The 22,358-nt window shown below is 38.9% G+C and overlaps 1 protein-coding gene across 1 annotated transcript; it reads left to right on the forward strand.

The window, feature by feature from the left end:
- The first annotated feature begins 11,379 nt into the window (after positions 1 to 11,379).
- On the forward strand, positions 11,380 to 13,712 carry MAGEB18 (MAGE family member B18). Its single transcript, XM_055269065.1, has 3 exons — positions 11,380 to 11,504; positions 11,921 to 13,035; positions 13,158 to 13,712. Exon 2 carries the CDS (start codon positions 11,983 to 11,985, stop codon positions 12,997 to 12,999), a length of 1,017 nt encoding a protein of 338 aa, XP_055125040.1. The 5' UTR covers positions 11,380 to 11,504; positions 11,921 to 11,982; the 3' UTR covers positions 13,000 to 13,035; positions 13,158 to 13,712.
- The last annotated feature ends 8,646 nt before the right edge of the window (positions 13,713 to 22,358 follow it).

A 22,358-nucleotide genomic window follows, 5' to 3' on the forward strand; every position in this document is an offset into this window, starting at 1 on the left:
CCTCACTGCCATTGAGTATCTAAGATATTTCTTACTTTTTAGTTAAATTCACTTATACTTTAAAAAATGGCAAATAATAAAAATTGAGTTAAAAAACTATCCAGTTACTAAGACAAAACTTACATTTAAAGACCTACATCAAATTTAAAATTTAATAGAAAATATTTCTTTTCACTGAAACATCCAAGGTCTTTTATGAATAACTAATCAAAATGACAATAAATGTATACATGCATCAATAGTTATCACAATTAACATTAAATGCACATGCAATGAAACCTGAAATTAATAATCCTGAGGAGAGTTTCTTAAATTCTGGAAATGCATGGCTGTAACTAAGCAAGAAAGAAGTTAATTACTTCAAAAATCACTTATTCATTCTGAGAAAATAAATTTTTACATATCATGCTCATCTCAGGGCTCAGCTGGTGTCTTACATCATAAATAATATGATTGCCACAGACTCCATAGACTATGTACCACTGAAAGTTGAAAGGAACTCTCTAATGTAAATGTGAAATATTACACATTACTATCAATAAGCTTTGCCATCAGTTTCATATTTATATATAAGTACAATGCACACAACCATTTTCCTTCCTTAAAAATGGATTTTCGGTGCACTTAAAAAACACACTATGCTTGTAGACATTGATATTTTTAAATGCTGTTCAAGTTGTAATCGAATTAGAACAAACTAGTTAATATTTGTTTTAATAGGAAGACAAATGACAGTCTAGTAAAAGCTAACAATGAGTTATTCTACTTTGCCATCATAATGTGCATTTAATTTGTGGTCTTTCACATAGCAACATGATACCACCATCGACAGAAAATATGCTTTCTGCTGTTTCACAAATGGTGATAGTTTTTTTCCTGAAGCAAAGATCGTATGGAATTCCACATATTTATCTGTATTTAACCAAATTCTCTAGATGCCCTAAAACTAGAATTATTAGTTATATAGGCTTACCTCTTTATAGAATGTATTTATTATCGCCTCATTATGCTTCTAATTTAACAATATTCTAAGTGGATTAATTCACTCACTAACATTGAATGGGCCGGGCATGGTGGCTCACGCCTGTAATCCCAGCACTCTGGGAGGCAGAGGCAGGCGGATCACGAGGTCAGGAGATCGAGAACATCCTAGCTAACACGGTGAAACCCCGTCTCTACTAAAAATACAAAAAATTAGCCAGGTATTGGGGCGGGCGCCTGTAGTCCCAGCTACCCGGGAGGCTGAGGCCTGGAGGCGGAGCTTGCAGTGAGCCGAGATGGCGCCATTGCACTCCAGCCTTGGCGACAGAGCAAGACTCCGTCTCAAAAAAAAAAAAAAAAAAAAAAATTGAAGGAGCACTTACTATATCTGATAATTAAAAGTAAAAATGTTTAGGAACTGCAAGCCCTGGAATATAATGTTAATTTCTATGTACGTGCAGTAGTATTGCAGGTTATACAATTCTTTTCTATGTGTTCTAAGTCAACTACAGTGAGCATACCTCTCTATTCTTTAAATGTTGGATTTCCTACAAATTTCTGATCTCATTCTGTACTTTCTTCCTTGCCAATCTCATTTATATCCATTACATCCATTTTCAAATACCTACTTACGACTTCAGCTGTGCACCTGAAGCCCAGACTTTGCTGAAGCCCAGTAAATTGCACACGTGCAGAATTCCCAATTTTAATAGGTGGTACAATGGTGAATGCTGGGATATAAACAGGTGTCTTCACACTGTCCTCTCTCACACCATCCATATCCAAATTGGCCTATAAGTCCTGCAAATTCTACTCACACATGACTTCTTAATGTATCCAAATTTCTCCATCTCCAATGTCACCATCCTAGAATACTCAGCATCCATATTCTTTTTTTATATATTTGTGCATGTGTGTGTGTGCCCATGCATGTGTGTGTGTGCCCATGCATGTGTGTGTGCATGTTTGCTTGCTTCCCTTAAATATGTTTAAATATGTCTCCTACATTGCAGTCACAGTGGCATTTACAAAATTTATATCTAATCAGGTCATTCCTCTGCTTTAAAACATTTAGCGGTTTTATTTTGCATCTGAGAAACCCAACCCCTTACTACACTCTCCTCATTGACCTTTACATTCATGTCAAAGTGGTCCTCTTTCAGTCAGTTGAGTGTACCAGGTTTATTCTTCACTCAACCCTTTGAACAGGCAGGTCCTTAAAGAAATAGTCCTTAAACCTCACCCCACCCTTGTGAATCTAACTCACATTCATCCTTTTGTCTAGGTTCAAGTACTAATATTTCAGGACAGTCTTCTCAATCTTGTTGAATTAGATAATATCCCATGATTCTATTTTTCTGTCCTTTTCTTTAATAATCTTTAACAATTTGTAGTATGTATGTGTGTGTGTCTATTGGATTTACATCTGTCTTTCTCACTAGATCATAAGTTGACAAGCTCCACGAAGGCAGAGTATACCCACATTTTACTCATCATTTTATCCTCCACTCCTTGCCCAGTACATGACCAAATTATATTACCAATAAATAGCTGTCAAATTAAGGATTGCTTATTTATTTTGTACCCAGAAAAATATTAAAATGAGAAGGAAATTTATTGAGGTGGTAATCAAAGTACATAGAATTACATCATGTTCGCTTGCTACAAGGATGCATAAATCTGACTGAGATTCCCATTTGACTTTACTAAAAAAGACAACTGACTGTCCATCAATTGAAGACAACATAGTTTCTTTTCAGTAAAAGAGCTAAAGTCATATTCCCTAAGTTTTTACAGCTGAATATTTAAGATTATACTACCATGAATAACATCCTTACAATAAATATCATACTAATTTTTCTTTATAATGATTTTAATACTAAGTTTATAGCTGGACTAATTCAAAACAATCATTTTGGTTATTAAAATAATGAGTAATATTACAAAAAATAACCAGAAAAGGCTAAAACAAAGTGATGCATGAGGTTGAGTGTGATACGTGAAACTAAATAAAGTTGCATATACATTGCCAAGGAATGTTTCCCACATTTGACCAGAAAAAGACTTCTGACAATCCTCTTCTCTACCTCTTGTTCAGTCTAAGCCTTTGCTATTTTCATGACTTTGTTCAACTTCCTGGATATAGTAAATATAAATTATATGGATGAATAAAACCTTCCTAATCTTTATGAGCCTCAGTTTCTTTGAATGTACAGTCCAGTTAATAAAACCCAAACCACAGGCTAAGTAGGGCAATGCACACAATCTACTTCCTTGAACATTATGGTCTTTAATAGTTATTATTATCTGTATTTTAAAATATTTGTCCTACTGCCTTACACTATTCTCTCATATTATTGTCGTCCAATAACAGAAAGATGTTTTAGAGAATTGGGTGAGGATATCTGTGGGTCTCATTCCACAATTCAGTCACACTCCAGATCTACAAAGAAGTCTGAAAAGCCAGGCTAATTAATTTTTTTTTCTTTCTTAGGATACACCTCACTTGCTTTGTAGCAGTTGCTAACTTACCCTCCCATTCCTTCTTAGCTGCGCTATGAGTGCACACATGTACACTGAGAGGATTAGTTCCCCTAAGTGAAAACAAAAGAAAACCAATGAACAAACAATTCAAAACCTCTTAGATGATCAGATTTAAAACGCTCAAAATGCTGTAGTATTGATTCAGTTTTCAAATCACACTTTCTAAATTAACCAAACTTTTACCTTTGCTTGGTAGTAGCCCTTTAATTTTTTTTTCTTAATTTCTTTTAGCATTTTCTAACAATATGTCTTTTACATCTATAAAATCCCCTAGTGTTTAACTTAAACTTGTTTCTTTGATTGCTATCCTTTTTTTATTTCTTCCTTAAATTCCTACAATTTCCCCCTTTTTTTAAGCAAATTCTAGCCACTAGCTAGTCACAACTTACCATATTATTATTATTTACATGTTATTATTATATGTATTTGGCAGATTATTCCTTTCCAAATGAATTAATGCCACTTCTCTTGAAATTTCTTTTATATTATGTATACATATCCTACAGCATCTATATTTATTGTTTGCTTTTTGTAAACACTAGTGACAAAAAATAAATACTCATAATAGGCTAGTCCAGTGGAAACTGAGGCCTAGGCAAGTAAAGTTATGGTCAAGTTCAGAGGCATGCTGAAGCTGAGCTAACACTGAAACCCAGTTGTCCTGGTTCCAATTTAGTATTCCATGTATCACTCCTATTGTGTTACATTACCATTGCTATGCTTTGAAAATACTGGAATGTAAGAGTAATGTATTGCTTTTGCTGGGCGCGGTGGCTCACGCCTATAATCCCAGCACTTTGGGAGGCTGAGGCTGGCGGATCACAAGGTCAGGAGATTGAGACCATCCTGGCTAACATGGTGAAACCCCGTCTCTACTAAAATATAAAAAATCAGCCAGGTGTCGTGGCGGGCGCCTGTAGTCCCAGCTACTCGGGAGGCTGAGGCAGGAGAATGGCGTGAACCCAGGAGGCGGAGTTTGCAGTGAGCCGAGATTGCGCCATTGCACTCCAGCCTGGGTGACAGCGAGACTCTGTCTCAGAAAAAAAAAAAAAAAAAAAAGTATTGCTTTTTACATTTAAAGGTACTGTAATAGAAAGAATGAATGAGCTGTAAACTCTGTTGATTTTGACTTAGTACACTGAAGACATATAGGCGGGCTCATTCATACTGCATACCCACTCTTTGCATAGTGCTTGGTATATGCGTTTGTTAAATAAATGATAAGCAGAAAGTAATCCCTGAATTGAAGAAACAACATGAAGACATTAATGATGAAACAACAGACACTGTAAAGTTGAATATTTGAATGCAGCCTTCCAGTTAGGGAATTAGGGGCCTGAATTTTGCCTACTGAGGCAAATATTCCATTGAAATTGTTGCTTTATGGATGCCAGCAGCCACTAAGCACAATTGCTTCAAAGAGAATAATTTTTTAAAAATCCACAGCAGTAGAGATTTTAAATCCTTTTATATCCCATGATTTTATCTTCCTGTCCTTTTATTTCATAATATATGTGTGCAACTTGAGAGTTCTAGCTACTGTTATGGTCAGAAATTCTGCAATAATTAATTTTTTCTAGGTATGATAGGCAGAATTTTAAGATTTTCCCCAATGACCCACAACCCTGTATAATCCCCTCCCATTAAGCGCAGGAAGTACCTATGAATATGATAGGATATCACTCGCATGATTAGGTTATGTTACATGACATAGTTGACTTTAAGAAGTGAAATTATCCTTGATGGACCTGACCTAATGAGGTGAGCCCTTAAAAGTGGCAAGACTCTTCCTGATGAAACGGATTAAAATTACTGTGGATTCTATATGAAGGAGATTCTCCATTGCTGACTTTGAAAATGGAGAGGTCCATATGGCAAGGAATGTAGGCAACTTCCAGGAACTAAGAATGGCCCTGCCTGGCATCCAGCAAAAAAAAAATGGGGACCTCAGTCCTACAACTACAAGGAACTTGATTCTGCCATCAGCCTGAATCTTTGAAGTAAATCTGTGCCTGCTGCCTCCTGATAAGCATGCTGCCCAGTCAACAAGACACTCTGAGACTGAGGACCTGAGCAGAGAATACAGATGAACTGTATCAGAATTACTGACCTACAGAACTGTGAGATAACAAATGGGTGTTATTTTAAGCCAGGAAGTTTGTGATAACTTGTTATGCATTAACACAACACTTAATACATTGAGTATCTCAAAGATTGGGTAAATGCTTTTTTAGTACTTTCTCAAAGTTTCATTCCAATAAATATTTATAAGTAACTAGACGTTTGTAAAGTTTACAAAGTGTTTTTTCATATATATTTTAATTTAATCCTCCCATCAACTCAGTAAAAAGAATATCCTTATTTTCCACTCTAAAATTTTTATAAGACATATATAGAGTAATGTTATTGCTCAATATCACAAAGGCAGACAATAAAATTATGACTAAAATCTAAAACAAATGGAAATAAAAGTAAACAATAAATGAATAAAACAAATTAAAAATAATATAATTAATGATGCTTTTTAAAATATGTGGCCAGAATTAGCATTAAAGATTTAACACTCACCAGGGCTGGGGCTAGGATGAGGCAAATGAGGCATTTGCTTTGAGTTCAAAATTTAAAGTAAGGGGAAGACCAAAAATTCTCAGAAATCAAAAGAATAAGGTTTAGGGAAGAGGAAGCCATTAGAACTTCAGTCATTCATTGGCAGCATGGCCACTGAAATGGTTAAAATGTTATTGAAAACAGAAGGTTTAAGGATGAGCAATTAGTCCAAGTCAGACTGGAACAGAATCAAGGTAACGGTGAATGAAGTCTTCAACCACTGAAAGGCTAAAGTTTTTGCCAGATCACTCTGGAGACCTTCTTTTGTTTGAGAAGTTGTCATTATATCATTCAGGGAGTTACAGGATGGGTAAGGTAACAGGGAGAGAGGGAAGTTATAGTAGATAAAAAGCTCTAAAATCAATTCTAACAGCTGAATGGTGATAAACCTAGGTTTGTATTTGTCTTAGCCTATTTTGTGTTCCTATAATAGTAAAATATAGACTGGGTAGTTTATAAGAAATTTATTTCTTACAATTTTGGAGGCCAGGAAGACCAAAGTCAAGGGGCTTGCATCTGGTGAGGGCCTTCTTGCTATATCAACCCACAGTGGAAGGCAGAAGGGCAAGAAAGCACAAATAAAAGAGAGAGGAAAGGGTACTGAATTCATCCTTTTACTAGGAACTCACTTTCATAATAACTAACCTACTATAACAGCAGTAATCCATTCATAGGAGCAGAGCCCTCACGACCTAGTCACCTCTTAAAGGTCCCACATCTCAACACTATTGCTTTGGGGACTAAGTTTCTAACACGTGAACTTTGGGGAACACACTCAAGCCATAACAATAACCTAAGACTCCTTACTCATAGTTTAATATCTTTGCTCCATAACAGTCTACATTTCTAGGCTTATTAACCCAGAAACATGTCATAAAAGTTTCAAGCTCAAGAAGTAAATATTCATTGAACAATCTAAATATTTCATTTAGTAACAGGTGAATTGAGAAGTTGGAAAATTTCTTTTAATAAATTGTGACAACATATTAGCATATTTATTCAAATACATGAATATTTCTGCATTTACCACATTAATGAAAACAGTCTTGATATAAAGTTCATTTGAATAGCCATATATTGAATAAGTTTGTGAACCCAGAGGGAAGAGTGCCACAATTGATTTTAGGCCTACACACATGCAAGCTAAGATAATAACAAAACTCTTATCACTTACCATATCACAGTACAACTTGTAAAGATAAAAATAAAACCCAGTTGGCCTACTGACTGGCTAGCTATATAGGAAAAACACAGAAACCTTCAAAGAAAGGTAGCTTTGAAGAAATCATAGTAACATTTTCCATTTTCCAAAATTATAACTATTTGTAGGCACAAGTAATGTCATGTGACAAACACTAGGGCCTGAACATTATTTATTCCAACACTTCTAACTAATAATCCTTAATAAGAGATTAATTATTCAATGGGTTATGAACCAGATTCATTCTCCAGAAAAATACTTTTGTAACTCAAAATTATAAATATGTATTAAAAATTTTTGGACTAAAGAGTTTTCTGATATCAATTAGACAAAGATTCTGTTTTATTTATTCCTCTGGGCAGTAAAAAGGCACATCTTAAGAATAGCAAATGAAGGTTAATAAAATATTCTACCTCTAGATCTATTTCAGCTAATAATCTCAAAAGGAATAATAGAATTAGAGTATTATAATTCTGCAGCCACTAACAAATTGATGAATGAGAGTGATGATCCTTAGTGACTGTACCATCACCACAAAAAAATGAACACACGCTATGTATCTCCTTTTTTTTTGAGACAGAGTCTTGCTCTGTTGCCCAGGCTGGAGTGCAGTGGCATGATCTCAGCTCACTGCAACCTCCACCTCCTGGGTTCAAGGGATTCTCCTGCCTCAGCCTCCCAAGTAGCTGGGATTACAGGTGCGTGCCACCACATGGGGCTAATTTTTTATATTTTTGGTAGAGATGGGGTTTCACCATGTTGGCCAGGCTGGTCTCGAACTCCTGACCACAAGTGATCCACCCACTTTGGCCTCCCAAAGTGCTGGGATTACAGGCGTGAGCCACCATGCCCAGCCGCTATGTATCTCCTAATGGAAGTGTACAGCATCATCTCTGGAGTGGTCTTACCCACAGATTAATAAATAAATAAACCTTAATCTGAACAAGCTTCTCCCTATACCAATTGAAGATTATGATGCTGAATGTCAGGTATATTGGGTTATTATTCTATTTTCTGTAATGTTGTATACAATTGAGAATTTATATAATACATGATTTATTATAAATATCATGCCTTTACATTGGAAAACTCAAGTAAAATAAAACAATTTTAATGAAATATAAGTCGATAACTAGGTTCATAAAGAAATAGAAAAGTTTAATCAGATAGTACAAGCAAACCGCAGTCTAGCCCTGGGCACCCGCAAAATCTTCCAGGATCAGCCATGTTTGGAAGCCCATTACACCAAATGATGAAGGAAAAGTTTATCACCACATTAAATAAACTCTTACAAACCATACAAGAAGATGGGAAGCTATTCAACCACTTTAGCAGGCTACCTATACTTGATACAAAAACTAGACGATCATATCCCAAGAAAAGAACGCTTCAGCCAAATTTACTCACATACAGACACATTCTAAATAAATGTATACAGCAGTGATGAATACAGCAGTGAAGAAATAGGGAAACAGGCTGTGTCTAAGAAATGCAAAGTTGATATCATATTAGGAAAAATGTGAATTGGAATTCACTATGTTAACAAAGAAAGAGAAAGCATTTGATCACATGCAGCAGTAAAGGAAAAGCCACTGGTAATAACTGAACACCAATTCATGGTAATAACCTTTAGTATACCTACATTAGAATGGAATTTCCATATCATAAAATAAACAGCAATCATATTTGAAATGTTGGCAGCATTCTCAATAGTTCAGAACCAGATACAGAGGTGTGGTGCCAATTCTGCTGGTCAAACATGGACTGGATTGCATAGACAGTATACAGGCACACAGAAGAATACCAAGATAAAATTTATGAAAAATGAAAAGAAAGAGATAATATGATTCTCTAATTAAAAATTCTAAAGAAATCAGCTCACAAAATATTCAAATGTATAAGGAAATTCAGTAAACTTGTGTAGAAAATCACTATAGTGAAATCAGAAATCTAGCCACATGAAACAAACAACTAATTAGAAAATCTAACAATGGGGTGGGGGTTGGGGGAGGGAGAGCAGAAGAAGATGAATGCTGGCTAATGGATGCTGGGCTTAATACCTATGTGATGGGATGATCTGGGAAGCAAACCACCATGGCATATATTTACCTACGTGACACACATTTACCTATGTGACACAAAGCACCATGGCACATGTTTACATATATGACAAACCTGCACACGTACCCCAGAACTTAAAAGTTGAAGAAAAAAAGAGACAATGTAATAACAATCCCATTATGTGGGCAAAGGACATGAACAAACACTTTTCAAAAGAAGATATACATATGGCCACAAGCATATGAAAAAAAGCTCAACATCATTGATCACTGATGGGAAACGCAAATCAAAACCACAATGAGATACCATCTCACAACAAATAACTAATTAGAAAATGTAACAATGTAAAAAATAGAATGACTATTACCAAAAAGTCAAAAAAATAACAGATGCTGGAGAGGTTGTGGAGAAAAAGGAATGTTTACACACCATTGGTGGGAGTATGAATTAGTTTAACCAGTGTGGAAAGCAGTGTGGTGATTCCTCAAAGAGCTGAAAAAAAAACTACCATTCCACCCAGCAATCCTATGACTGGGTATATACCCAAAGGAATATAAATTATTCTATCATAAAGGTACATTCACACATATGTTCATTGTATTACTATTCAAGAGAGCAAAGGCATAGAATCCACCAAAATGTCCATCAACAGTAGACTGGATAACAAAAACGTGACACATATACATCATGGAATACTGTGCAGCCATAAAAAAGATCATGCCCTTTTCAAGAACATGGATGGAACTGGAGGCAATTATTCTTAGCAAACTAACATAAAAACAGAAAACCAAATACCACATGTTCTCACTTATAAGTGGGAGCTAAATGATGGGAACACATGGACACATATAGCAGAACAATAGATACTGGGGCCTTTTAGAAGGTGGAGGGTGGGAGGAAGGAGAGAGTCAGGAAAAATAACTAATAGGTGCTAGACTTAATACAAGGCTGATAAAATAATCTGTACAACAAACCCCCATAACACGAGTTTATCTATATAACAAACCTGCACATATACTCCTGTACTTAAAATAAAGGTTAAAGAAAAAGAAGCCTCAAGGAATCTTATAAAAACATTTGTGCTACCTCAAGACTTTAAGTCATTGAAATTCACTGTGAACTGGATTAGGATCTTATGCGAGGGGCAGAAGTAAAGCTTTTCAGAAATTCAAAGCTAACTCAGCCAGTGTAGTAGAAACAAAACAAACGTAATATACAAGGCATTAAATTGAAATTAATGGTTCCAAATAAGGAAAGATCCTAGCTACTCCAGATTTTCTCTGATAAGTTCTTTTCTGGATTCCTTTTAGTGCCTGAATGAAAGATCCTTTGATGTTTCTGTCATCCTCATTTTTCTCCTGATGTACCACCGTGAAAATCTATTTCAATAAATTTGAGAGGGCTTTAAAAATAAAAAAAAATGTAATGAAAAATATACCATTCAAAAGAGCAGCAGCATTCAAAATGTACCTAAAAAGAACATTCACAAAAACATACACACTCTATCAATGCAAATATAAAAATGTGCTGATAGACTTAGGTGGATGCCTAAGTACAGCAATACAATATGTTTATACATGGTGAACATAATATTGTACAGATGTCAATTATCTTTATTTACAGATTTAGTACCTTATTTGATGGCCTCAAGTCATAAGAGAAGTGGCTCAGCACCTACAAAAAGTCAAGATAAGACACTGAGTGAGGACTGAGGGCATTACCTACCCAAGAAGAGGGACCCCCACAGAGCCCCGCCCCTACTGTCAATCTTGGGAGGCCCCAGGCATGGCTGCTGGGCTCAGGTTCCACCTTACTTCCTACTCTGGACTCAGGGAAATTATCCTTTTTCTGAGGCTGACTGATTCAGCTTAGCAAAGAGAGAAGTCCCAGTGCCTGCAAAGTCAATGAAAGAAATGTATGTATTTCTTTAAGAACGCCCCCCGCCCCCCCGAATGCAGAACCATTTGCCGTTATGCTGGGAGAGCAAAGTGGGCGTGGCCGGACCTGTTTCTCTTGACCTATCTTCCACGTCATCAAGCTGTTACGGGCGAAACCTTGGTCTGAAACATGCGACCAGAGAAATAAATCTCAGGATCCGGCAGGTGTCAAAGTGAGTATCATTTGTTATGACCTTCGAGATACACTCTTCCCAGAACAGAGGCTGCCTCACAGAGACCTATCCTTCTCTGCTCTGTCCTGTTCCCACTGTCAACTCTCCGTGTCCCAAAGCGCAGCTGTTAGGCCTAACGCCCTTACTTCCTGTTGGGAATCCGTGGGATGGGAAGCCATGGTCTAAAGCGAGGCAGCCTCAAGTTAACAGAGGGAGGACTCAAAAGACTAAAGTAAAATTAATATCCTGAGTTAGAACTGATGTGACAACCCCCCACAGAACAGTCCCACCCCGCTCCTGCCTTATGGGTTCCTAAAGCAATACCCTCAAGAGAACCAGGAGAGGTGGCCATTCTTAGACCAAGGTAGAATCTCCCTACCAAGGCTGTGAACACTATCTCATCCTCCATCTTCTAGGGTGACCTCTTCATCGACCCAACTGCCTGCACTATTGTCTGTAGTCCCTGACAAGAGTAATTATGCCTCGAGGTCAGAAAAGTAAGCTCCGTGCCCGTGAGAAACGCCACCAGGCTCGTTGTAAGAATCAGGATCTGGGAGCTACTCAGGCCACTGTGGCAGAAGGAGAGTCACCCTCCTCTGCCTACCTTCTCTGTGGTGATAGACCCCAGAATTTGCCTGCTGCTGAGACACCTAGCATGCCTGAAGTGCTTCAGGGAGCCCCATCCACCACTAATGCTATTGCACCTGTTTCATGCACCAGTTCAAATAAAGGTGCCAGCAGCCAAGATGAGAAAAGTCTAGGTTCCTCAAGGGAAGCTGAGGGCTGGAAAGAAGATCCTTTAAGCAAGAAAGTAGTGTCGCTGGTGCATTTCTTGCTTCAGAAGTATGAAAAGAAAGAGCCAATTACAAAGGGAGATATGATAAAATTTGTTATCAGGAAGGATAAGTGTCACTTCAATGAGATCCTCAAGAGAGCCTCTGAGCACATAGAGCTGGCATTTGGTGTTGATTTGAAGGAAGTGGATCCCATCAGGCACTACTATACCTTTTTCAGCAAACTAGACCTCACCTATGATGAAACAACCAGTGATGAAGAAAAAATTCCCAAGACTGGCCTCCTGATGATTGCACTGGGTGTGATCTTCATGAATGGCAACCGTGCCCCAGAAGAGGCAGTCTGGGAAATTATGAATATGATGGGTGTATATGCTGATAGGAAGCACTTCCTCTATGGGGATCCCAGGAAGGTCATGACCAAAGATTTGGTGCAGCTAAAGTACCTGGAGTACCAGCAAGTGCCCAACAGTGATCCTCCGCGCTATGAATTCCTGTGGGGTCCAAGAGCTCACGCTGAAACTAGCAAGATGAAAGTCCTGGAATTTGTAGCCAAGATGAATGATACCGTCCCTAGTGCCTTCCCATCCTGCTATGAAGAGGCTTTGAGGGATGAGGAACAGAGAACCCAAGCCAGAGCTGCTGCCAAGGCAAATGCACGTTCTAGAACCACGTCTAGCAGCTTCTCCCATGCTAAGTGAAATATGAGGTTTGTTCTTCACTTTTTGGTCGAAAAGGTCTGTCAACATTCTAATAGTGGAGGGCCATGGTGGGGCTGGAAGAAATAAGTGTATATCATCTTTGCATTCCTATTGTATATTGATAACTCGAGTTTTACTTTTCCTTTTTTTTTCCCTAGGTTACATTTCAAATGTTCAAGTCTGAAGATTGTTTCCTTTGTGGAAGAAAAGAGCAGTCAATATTCTAAGTAGTGAATGGCCAGGGTGCATCTGGAGGGAACACAGCATATACCATTTTGTGTTAATATTCTATAGTAACTTGGAGTTGTATCTTTTTCTTTATTTTTTTTGGTGTTATATTTCAAATGTTGTTTCTTATAATAGAAGTTTTAGATAACCTCAGAATCTATATTTATTAATGAATTTGGTTACACATGTATTGCTATTTAAGAGTAGGAGTTTTATTGTTCTGTAAAACAAATTGGGAAACCTTCTTTCATATTTAATGAGCCAGAACAAGGAAACACAGTATTGGAATAGGTATTTCCTTAAAAAATGTGAGATGATTTAGCAGTAAAATTTTGGAGATCAAACATAGGTGAGAAAAAGTAAAACTTTTCAGTTCTTGGTTTTCTTTATCCATTTTAGTCTGTTGTATAAAAATAAAAGTCATACCTGGATTGGCTTAGCTTACTGAAGAAGGTAGGAAAAAATAAAATGTTTATGAACCAGCATCTATGCTTACCGGCTCATTCATTCCTCCAATATTAATCAAACATTTGATTTTTGAAAGTAATTTTGTTAGAAATGGGAAAACTAGGATACAAAACACCCACCCCTGCTTAGACTTTTACAATTAATGAACAGTAACAATGTATGGAAGATGGTGAAATACTTCTAAGACCTAAAGGACAAGTAACAAGAGGGAGTAAGGAGGTAAGGAGTTAGAGAGGGGTTTGGGGAAAGTGCTGAAGTGTATCTGGCTGAAAATGGCAAGGTGCAAATTCTCTAAAGAAAGGCCCTTTTAGACTTTTGGAAACGATGAGTCTCTCAGTGGGATATACTTTTAATTTAAGCTGGGTGGTGGGCTAGATGAAGCTTTAGGACTGGAGAGCAGAGGCCAGGCACTCAGATGGTGTGTCTCATTGCTGAAGGACAAAACCCTGGAGTGGAAACCTCCACTTAAGAGTTACCTTGGTGACATCAATAAACCAGAAGAAAACCTCAGCCGGGTGTGGTGGCTCACGCCTGTAATCCCAGCACTTTGGGAGGCCGAGACGGGCAGATCATGAGGTCAGGAGATTGAGAGCATCCTGGCTAACATGGTGAAACCCCATCTCTACTAAAAATACAAAAAAATTAGCTGGGCATGGTGGCGGGGGCCTGTAGTCCCAGCTACTTTGGAGGCTGAGGCAGAGAATTGCTTTAACCCAGGAGGCGGAGCTTGCAGTGAGCCGAGATCTTGCCACTGTGCTCCAGCCTGGGTGACAGAGCGAGACTCTGTCTCAAAAAAAAAATCTCTTGGGGCAGAAGTGAGAAGTGGGTAGTGTCCTGTGCTCTTGTTCACATTCAGTTGAACACATAGCACAATCTAGTTATTTTATGCACAGCCTCTCCAGGAAATTTTTGAGAAATAATGGTGAAACTGCCTTGATGTGGGATGCTGAAAAGCTGCTGTGTTGGCTCCTTTGCTCTGAACTGAGAGAGCCAGATCCTAGTATTTAAAAGGACATATTTTTGAGACAGGGTCTGGTTCTTTTCCCCAGGCTGGAGCACAGTGGTGCAATCACGGTTCACTATAGCCTTGAATTCCCAGGCTCAAGCAATCCTCCCACCTTAGCCTCTCAAGTAGCTGGGACTAGAATCACACGTCACCCTGCCCAGCAAATTTTTTGTATTTTTGCACAGACAGGGTTTCACCGTGTTGCCAAGGCTGGTCTTGAACTCCTGACATCAAGTGATCCACCCACTTCAGCCTCCCAAAGTACCGGGAATACAGGTGTGAACCACCACCTTCATCTTAAAAGGATATTTTAATTAAGTTACCTTCAGTGTAATTTGGCAAACTCTAAGGGAGAACACATTTGATGATGATGAAATGAATGAAAATAGGGGTGGTTTGGATGGAATGGCACCTGGGAGGGAAGTTGTTGGTCCTTGACACAAATTCTAGGACTTTGTGTTTCATTCAACTGGGGAAGACTCCCTACATGCAAATTAAACAACTTATCTTCAAATGGGGAAATTTTATTTACTTTTATATGCTAAATACATAATGGGCTAATTTGATATTAATTGTCCTAGAAAGCTGCATATTTTCCTGAATTAATAAAAAATAAATCTCCCTAGAGGGGAGGGTGATATCATCTGTGGTAAAAATAATTATAATTATATAACTACCATTCTTTAAAGACCCAATATTTTCCATAATTCTGCTAAGTGCTTCATATCCATTACATAGATTCCAACAGTGCTACAAGTTAGGGCTTATCAGACATTATCTGCCAAACTTGTAATTTTAAGTTTACATGGCTAATAGGTGACAGAGCTGAGACTAGACCCCTGGTCTAATGTGGCCAGAATTATTCTATGCTCACATTTTTCCACTCCTCCCAATATGAGGCAGATCTTTTGTCTAATTCACTAGTCTTTTCACTACTGCAAAATCTATTACGATTAAAAATAAAGGACTCTGGCCAAAGTACTAAAAGCAGGCCTGTATTAGGTTGTTCTCACATTGCTATAAAGAAATATCTGAGACTGGATAATTTATAAAGAAAATAGATTTAATTGGCTCATGGTTCTGTAGGCTATACAGGAAGCATAGCAGTATATGCTTCTGGGGAGGCCTCGGAAAACTTACAATCATGGTGGAAGGTGAAGGGAAAGTGGGCATGACTCACATGGCTGGAACAGGAGGAAGAGAAAGAAGGGGTAGGTGCCACACACTTTTAAACAACCAGATCTCATGAGAACTCAGGACAGTATGAAGCGGGAAATCTACCCCCGTAATACAATCACCTCCCACCAGACATCATCTCTAGCCTTGGGGATTACATTTCACCATGAGATTTGGGTGGGGACACATAGCCAAACTGTATCATTCCATCCCTGGCCCCTCTCGAATCTCATGTCCTTCTCACATTGCAAAATCCAATAATCCCTTCCCAACAGTGCCCCAAAGTCTTAATTCATTCCAGCATTAACTCAAAAGTCCAAAGTCTCATCTGAGACAAAGCTAGTCCCTTCAACTTATGGGAAAGAAAAAAAGTTACTTCCAAGATACAATGGGAGTAAAAGCATTGGTTAAATACTCCCATTCCAAAAGGGAGAAATCAGCCCAAAGAAGGGGAATACAGGCCCCATGCAAGTCAGAAACCTAGCAGGGCAGTCAATAAATATTAAAGCTCCAAAATAATCTTTTTTTTGGGGGGGGATGGAGTTTCACTCTTGTTGCCCAGGCTGGAGTGCATGCCTTCTGCGTTCAAGTGATTCTCCTGCCTCAGCCTCCAAAATAGCTGGGATTACAGGTGTGTGCCACCACACCTGGCTAATTTTGTATTTTTTTTTAGTAGAGAGGGGATTTCACCATGTTGATCAGGCTAGTCTCGAACTCCTGACCTCAAGTGATCCACCTGCCTCGGCCTCCCAAAGTGCTGGGATTACAGGTGTGAGCCCCCGCGCCTGGCCCAAAGTAATCTTTTTTGACTCCATATTCCATATCCAAAGCACTCTGATACTCCCAAGCTCCACCCTTGTGGCTTTGCAGGCTTTAACCCTTGTGGTTGCTCTCGTGGGCAGGCACTGAGTGCCTGCAGCTTTTCCAGGTGCATAGTGCAAGCTTCCAGTGGATTTAACATCACAGAGTCTGGAGGACGATGGCCCTTTTCTCATAACTACACTAGACAGTGTCCCAGTAGGGATTATGTCTGGGGGCTCCAACCCCACATTTCCCCTCAACACTGCCTTAGTAGAGGCTCTCCATGAGGGCTTGGGCCCTGCAGTAGGCTTCTGTCTGGACATCCAGGTGTTTCCATACACCCTCTGAAATCCAGGTGGAGGCTCCCAAGCCTCAAGTCTTGCACTCTGTGTAATGATAGACTTAACATAATGTGGAAGCTGCCAAGGCTTACAACTTGCACCCTTTGAAGCAGCAGCCTGAGCTGTACCTGGGCCCCTTTGAGCCACAGCTGGTGCTGGAGTGATCAGGATGCAGGGAGCAGTATCCTGAGGCTGCACAGAAAAGCAAGAGCGGGTGGAGAGGGCTGGGCATGGCCCACAAAACCAACCATTCCTTTCTCCTAGACCACTGGGCCTGTGATAGTAGGGGCTGCTGTGGAAGTGTCTGCAATGCCTTCAAGGCCTTTTTCCCAGGGTCTTGGCTATTAGCACTTGGCTCCTTTTCACTTACGCGAATTTCTGCAGCCTGCTTGAATTCCTCCCCTGAAAATAGGCATTTGTTTTCTACCACATGGCCAGGCTGCAAATTTTCCAAACTTTTATGCTGTGCTTCCCTTTTGAATATAAAGCTCCAGTTTTACATCATTTATTTGATCACATATATGAGCATATATTGTTAGAGGCAGCCAGCTCACATCTTGAATGCTTTGCTGCTTAGAAATTTCTTCTACCAGGTAAACTAAATCATCACTCTCAAGTTCAAAGTTCCACAGATCCCTAGGGCAGGGGCACAATGCCACCAGGTTCTTTGCTAACACAAAACAAAAGTGACCTTTGCTCCAGTTCCCAGTATGTTTCTTATTTCCGTCTGAGACCTCCTCAACCTGAACTTCATTGTCCAGATCACTATCAGCATTTTGGTCACAACCATTCCACAAGTCACTAGGAAGTCCCAAATTTTCCCTCACCTTCCTGTCTTCTGAGCCCTCCACAACCTTCTAATCTCTTCCCATTACCCAGTTCCAAAGCTGCTTCCACATCTTCAGGTATCTTTATAGCAGTGCCCCACTCCTCGATACCTTGGGCAGCCCTTCTTTTCTTTATAAATTATCCTGTCTCAGATATTTCTTTATAGCAAAGCCATTCTCACATTGTTCTAAAGAAATACCTGAGACTAGGTAATTTATGAAGAAAAGAGGTTTAATTGGCTCCAGTTCTGTAGGCTGTACACGATGTTTCTGCTTCTGGGGAGGCCTCAGAAAACTTGCGATCATGGCAGAAGGTGAGGGGGAAGCAGGTACATCTTACATGGCTGAAGCAGGAGGAAGACAGAGGATGGAGAAGTACTACACACTTTTAAAAAACAAGATCTCATGAAAACTCAGGACAGTACCAAGGGGGCAATCTGCCCCCATAATTCAATCACCTTCCACAATGCCCTGCCTCCAGCCCTGGGGATTGCATTTCAACATGAGATTTGTGGGAAGACATAGATCCAAACCATAACAAGGCCTAAATAAGGAAGGTAAAGATGAGAATAAAGCATACATTTGGGATTACTTGTGGGATTCATTTTCTGAGGATCCTCCTGTCCCTAGCCCAAGGTTTCCTTGAGAGTAGAATTCTGCCCAAGTGCTGGGACATGAGTCCTGATTCAGCACTTTCTTACATTACAGCCCCTTTCCCCTAAGTATTCCCCAGTGTGCCTTCATGTATAAACTGGCACCTTGTCTTCTACCGAGCTCTTCACTGCCTTCTCTGAAGATTGCACCCCTGTTTTCTGTGATACGGACAGACCAGAATCACTTGTCTGACTCTAGACTTAGAGCATCCTGCTCTCTGCAGATGCCCCTTGGAGGTCCCATCCCTTTCAGTGGAAACTCTGACAATTATGTTTAGATATCTGATTACTACAACCCCCCCTTCCACCCCACATCTTTAAGTAGTCTTAAAGTGTATTTCAAATGAACCAATTATTAGCGTCTGGTTATGATTTTTCACAGACCATGTACTGGTCCTTGGGATGTAACTGAAGTATGAGAGAAGGTTTTTTTTTTAATAACCCAGATTTTCAGTAGGATTTTTAAAGGGTGTGCTATTTGAGACCAGCCCCTGAACAAATGCACTGATGGTGAGCCTACCTAGATGGTCCAAAACAAAGCCACCCTCAGAAGTTGGAGGTGAGGAAAGGCCATGGAAATCACTGTGAAGCAAAGATCTACTGAGGCCAAATTCCTCAGCCCTCCTCCCATCAGAGTCTGTCTAAGAAGAAAAAATGGTTTTTTGGCAGACATGCTGTGTTTGAACAGCAAAGATAAAAATAATTCACCATTGTTGTGCTGCCTTTTATCTCAGTACTGGTCCCAGAGGAAAATCCTGATTTTTCCTTGTGCCAAATGGCACTTGTAAGTGTCCTGCATGTTCAGTCATGTTGAGGTTTGCAGAATTCATAAGTCAAGATTCTTACCATGCAGAAATAGAAAGGTGCACATTCTTATCCTATTGACAGTGCAGTGAGATCAGTGCAGAAAGGTGCTACTGAATGAAAAAGGAGAATTCTCCATTCTGAGATTTTACAGGGTCCTTTTGAAAATGAAATGTGATCCTGTATTTGAAAGCAACTGTCATGTAGGAGGCTGACAGAAATTGTTGAAGAATTGCAAGGCAAATTCACCTCCTTAGAAACTCCACCAAGAAATGAAGAGGGTTGTTTTCATAACAAATTCTAATAATTATTCCTTTACCAAGCACTTATTATGTAACAGTTAATGAGAGAGACTGCAAGTGCTCATCCACATGGTGTCTTACTCTCCTTTCTGGACTCATGGGAAGACTGTATTACCCAGTTCACCTGTAGTTAGGAAGAATTATGTGACTTCCCTTGCCCCTGAAACATAAGCTATCAAGAGCTCACGCTGAGATGTAAAGCAACATGTTGGAGGCAGCCTGTATCTCCGGATCACCTGTTAGTGGAGACCCCTGCCTACTTACATCAGATTTTATGTGTATGAGATATGAACTTTTGTTGTTTTAAGCCGTTCAGTTGCTGATTTTGTATGTTGTATCAGCTAGAAGTTACTTTATATGATTAATGCACAACTACTACTTTTGTGGTTGCATTAAAATATTTTAATTACAAAGGTAATAGTACATATATTCTTGTTACCAAAAATTCTAACAGTATAGAATAAATCACAATCTCCTCCTTTCCTCAAAATTCAGCCCCCCCACTGGAGGTAACCACAATTAATCTTGTATGTATCATTTTAAAGTTGATACTAGGCTTTTTTTTCATATATAGGTGTGCTATAAAAATATATTGAATCTTTAATATACATAGGTAATAATGTCCGTATTGTTCTGCCTCTTGACCTGATGATTTAATAAAATGAGTGCAGGATATTTCCATGACAGCGCATGTAGACCCACCTCACTTTCTAACTACTCTCCAGAATTATTATGTTTGTACAATAATTAATTGATTTGTCTCCTGATGGACACATAAATTGTTTACCATTTGTTGCTATGATTAATGAAACTAAAATAAACATTTTTGAACAGGAAATCTTGAGGAAAATGTGCACACCTTCTCATAAGAAAGGCATAGGGAAGTGCAAATTGGATTAAAGTGGGAAAGGTTTGAAGATTGAAATGTTTTACAAATGCTGTACTGCTGAAGTTCTGTTTCCAAAATGCTATACTGCAGTTCCTAGTCTCTTAATGTATACGAGTGCCTTATATTCTCAGAGACATTTACTTTTAGCATTCTTTTACATTTTATTCAATCTTTGTGGTGAAAAATACTGTCTCATTGTTATTCGAAGCCCATGGAACAGGTCTTTGGCCTTGAATTGACAGAAGTCAACCCTATAGTCATTCTTCTTATGCCTTTATTAGGAAGCTGGATTTCCCCCAATGAGAGAAGTCTGAGTGGTGATAAGTGGTTATCTAAGACCGTTGGTTTCCTAATGACTCTCCTGGGTGTGACCTTCTTGAAGGGCAACTGTCACACTGAAGAGAAAATCTGGAAATTCCTGAATACAATGAAGGTGCAGGATAGAAGCTAACACTTCATCTATGGACAGCCAGAAAGCTCATTACCAGAAATTTGGTACAAGAAAAGTATCTGGAATACTGGCACGTGTCCAATAATTATCCTTCACTCTATGAGTTCCAGCAGGGTCAAAGAGCCCATGCTGAAACCAGAAAGATTAAAATCCTGGAAGTTTTGGCCAAGATCAATGATACCATCTGTAGTATCTTCCCGAATCTGTATGAAGAGTCTTCGAGAGATGAGAAAGAGAGAGCAGGAATGAGACTAGCACTCCTATCTATGAACAGTGCATGTTCTGGGGCTACTGTCCCACTGCTTCTCCCATCTGTAATGAATAAATCTGAGTTAGTTTCTCCACTTTGTGGTTGAAGAAAGCAGTCAACAGTTTAAGTAGTGAGGGACTGGTATCGGACTGGAGGAAACACAATGTATAACATTTTGTCTTCCTGTTTTATGTGTCAACACACGGTTACCTTCCTTTCTTTCTTCTTCTTCTTCCTTTCCTTTCTTTTCCTTTACTTCTTTTTCTTACTTTCATTCATTCTTTTATAGTTTCTTTCTTTCTAGTTCATTTCTAAATGTTGCTCATTTTAACAGAAAATGTGAATAGCCTTACATGAATCACCACTTCAATTGTTCAGTACATTTGTTGCTGTGTATCAGGTTTAAGAGTAGAAGTTTTCTATTTTATAAAACAAATGTGGAAATTTTCCATCTCGTTTTATTATTTGGAACAGGATAACAGAGCATCAAGTAGGTGTTTCTTTGGAAATATGAAATAACTCAGTTGTAAAGTTTTGAGGCTCAAAAAATGGAGATCAAGTGAAATGTGTACAGATGTTATCCTATGCCTATCCCACCACTGTGCACCGGATGTGTTAGGACTGATGACTAGTCTCTTTCATTTCACAGGTCCACAAATAGAGATTTATTGTCCCCAGCTGGTATGCTTAATGAACTACTCTCCACACAGCCTCATCATATGCACTTAGACCTGATCTAGATGATGAGACTTGAATTTTGAGCTGATGTTGTAATTGAGTCAGATTTTGGGGGACCTTGGAGGAAGGTAAATGTATTTCAAATAAGGTGGGGACATTAAACATTGGGACCTAGAGAATGGACTGTGGCTGACAGAATCTCATGGGTATCCCATGAGCTCCACCTCCTGACAGTCATGCCTTTGTGTGTGACCATCCTTGAGCATTAGTAGGCCTGTGACTTGCTTCTATGTAATCAGTTATTATAAAGATGATGAAATGACATCCTCATGATTATGTGTTGAGGAAACAGAAACAAAATATCCTGCTAACGCAAAAATACCTCTCCACAAAATATATGGCAAATAAAAAACAATTCAGACTTAGTAAGAAGAAGAGATTTTTCTCAAAAATAATTATTGCAAGAGAGACTTTTGAAATAGGTG

The sequence above is a fragment of the Symphalangus syndactylus genome, chromosome X (genome assembly GCF_028878055.3).
Source record: "Symphalangus syndactylus isolate Jambi chromosome X, NHGRI_mSymSyn1-v2.1_pri, whole genome shotgun sequence".
Classification (NCBI taxonomy): Eukaryota; Metazoa; Chordata; class Mammalia; order Primates; family Hylobatidae; genus Symphalangus; species Symphalangus syndactylus.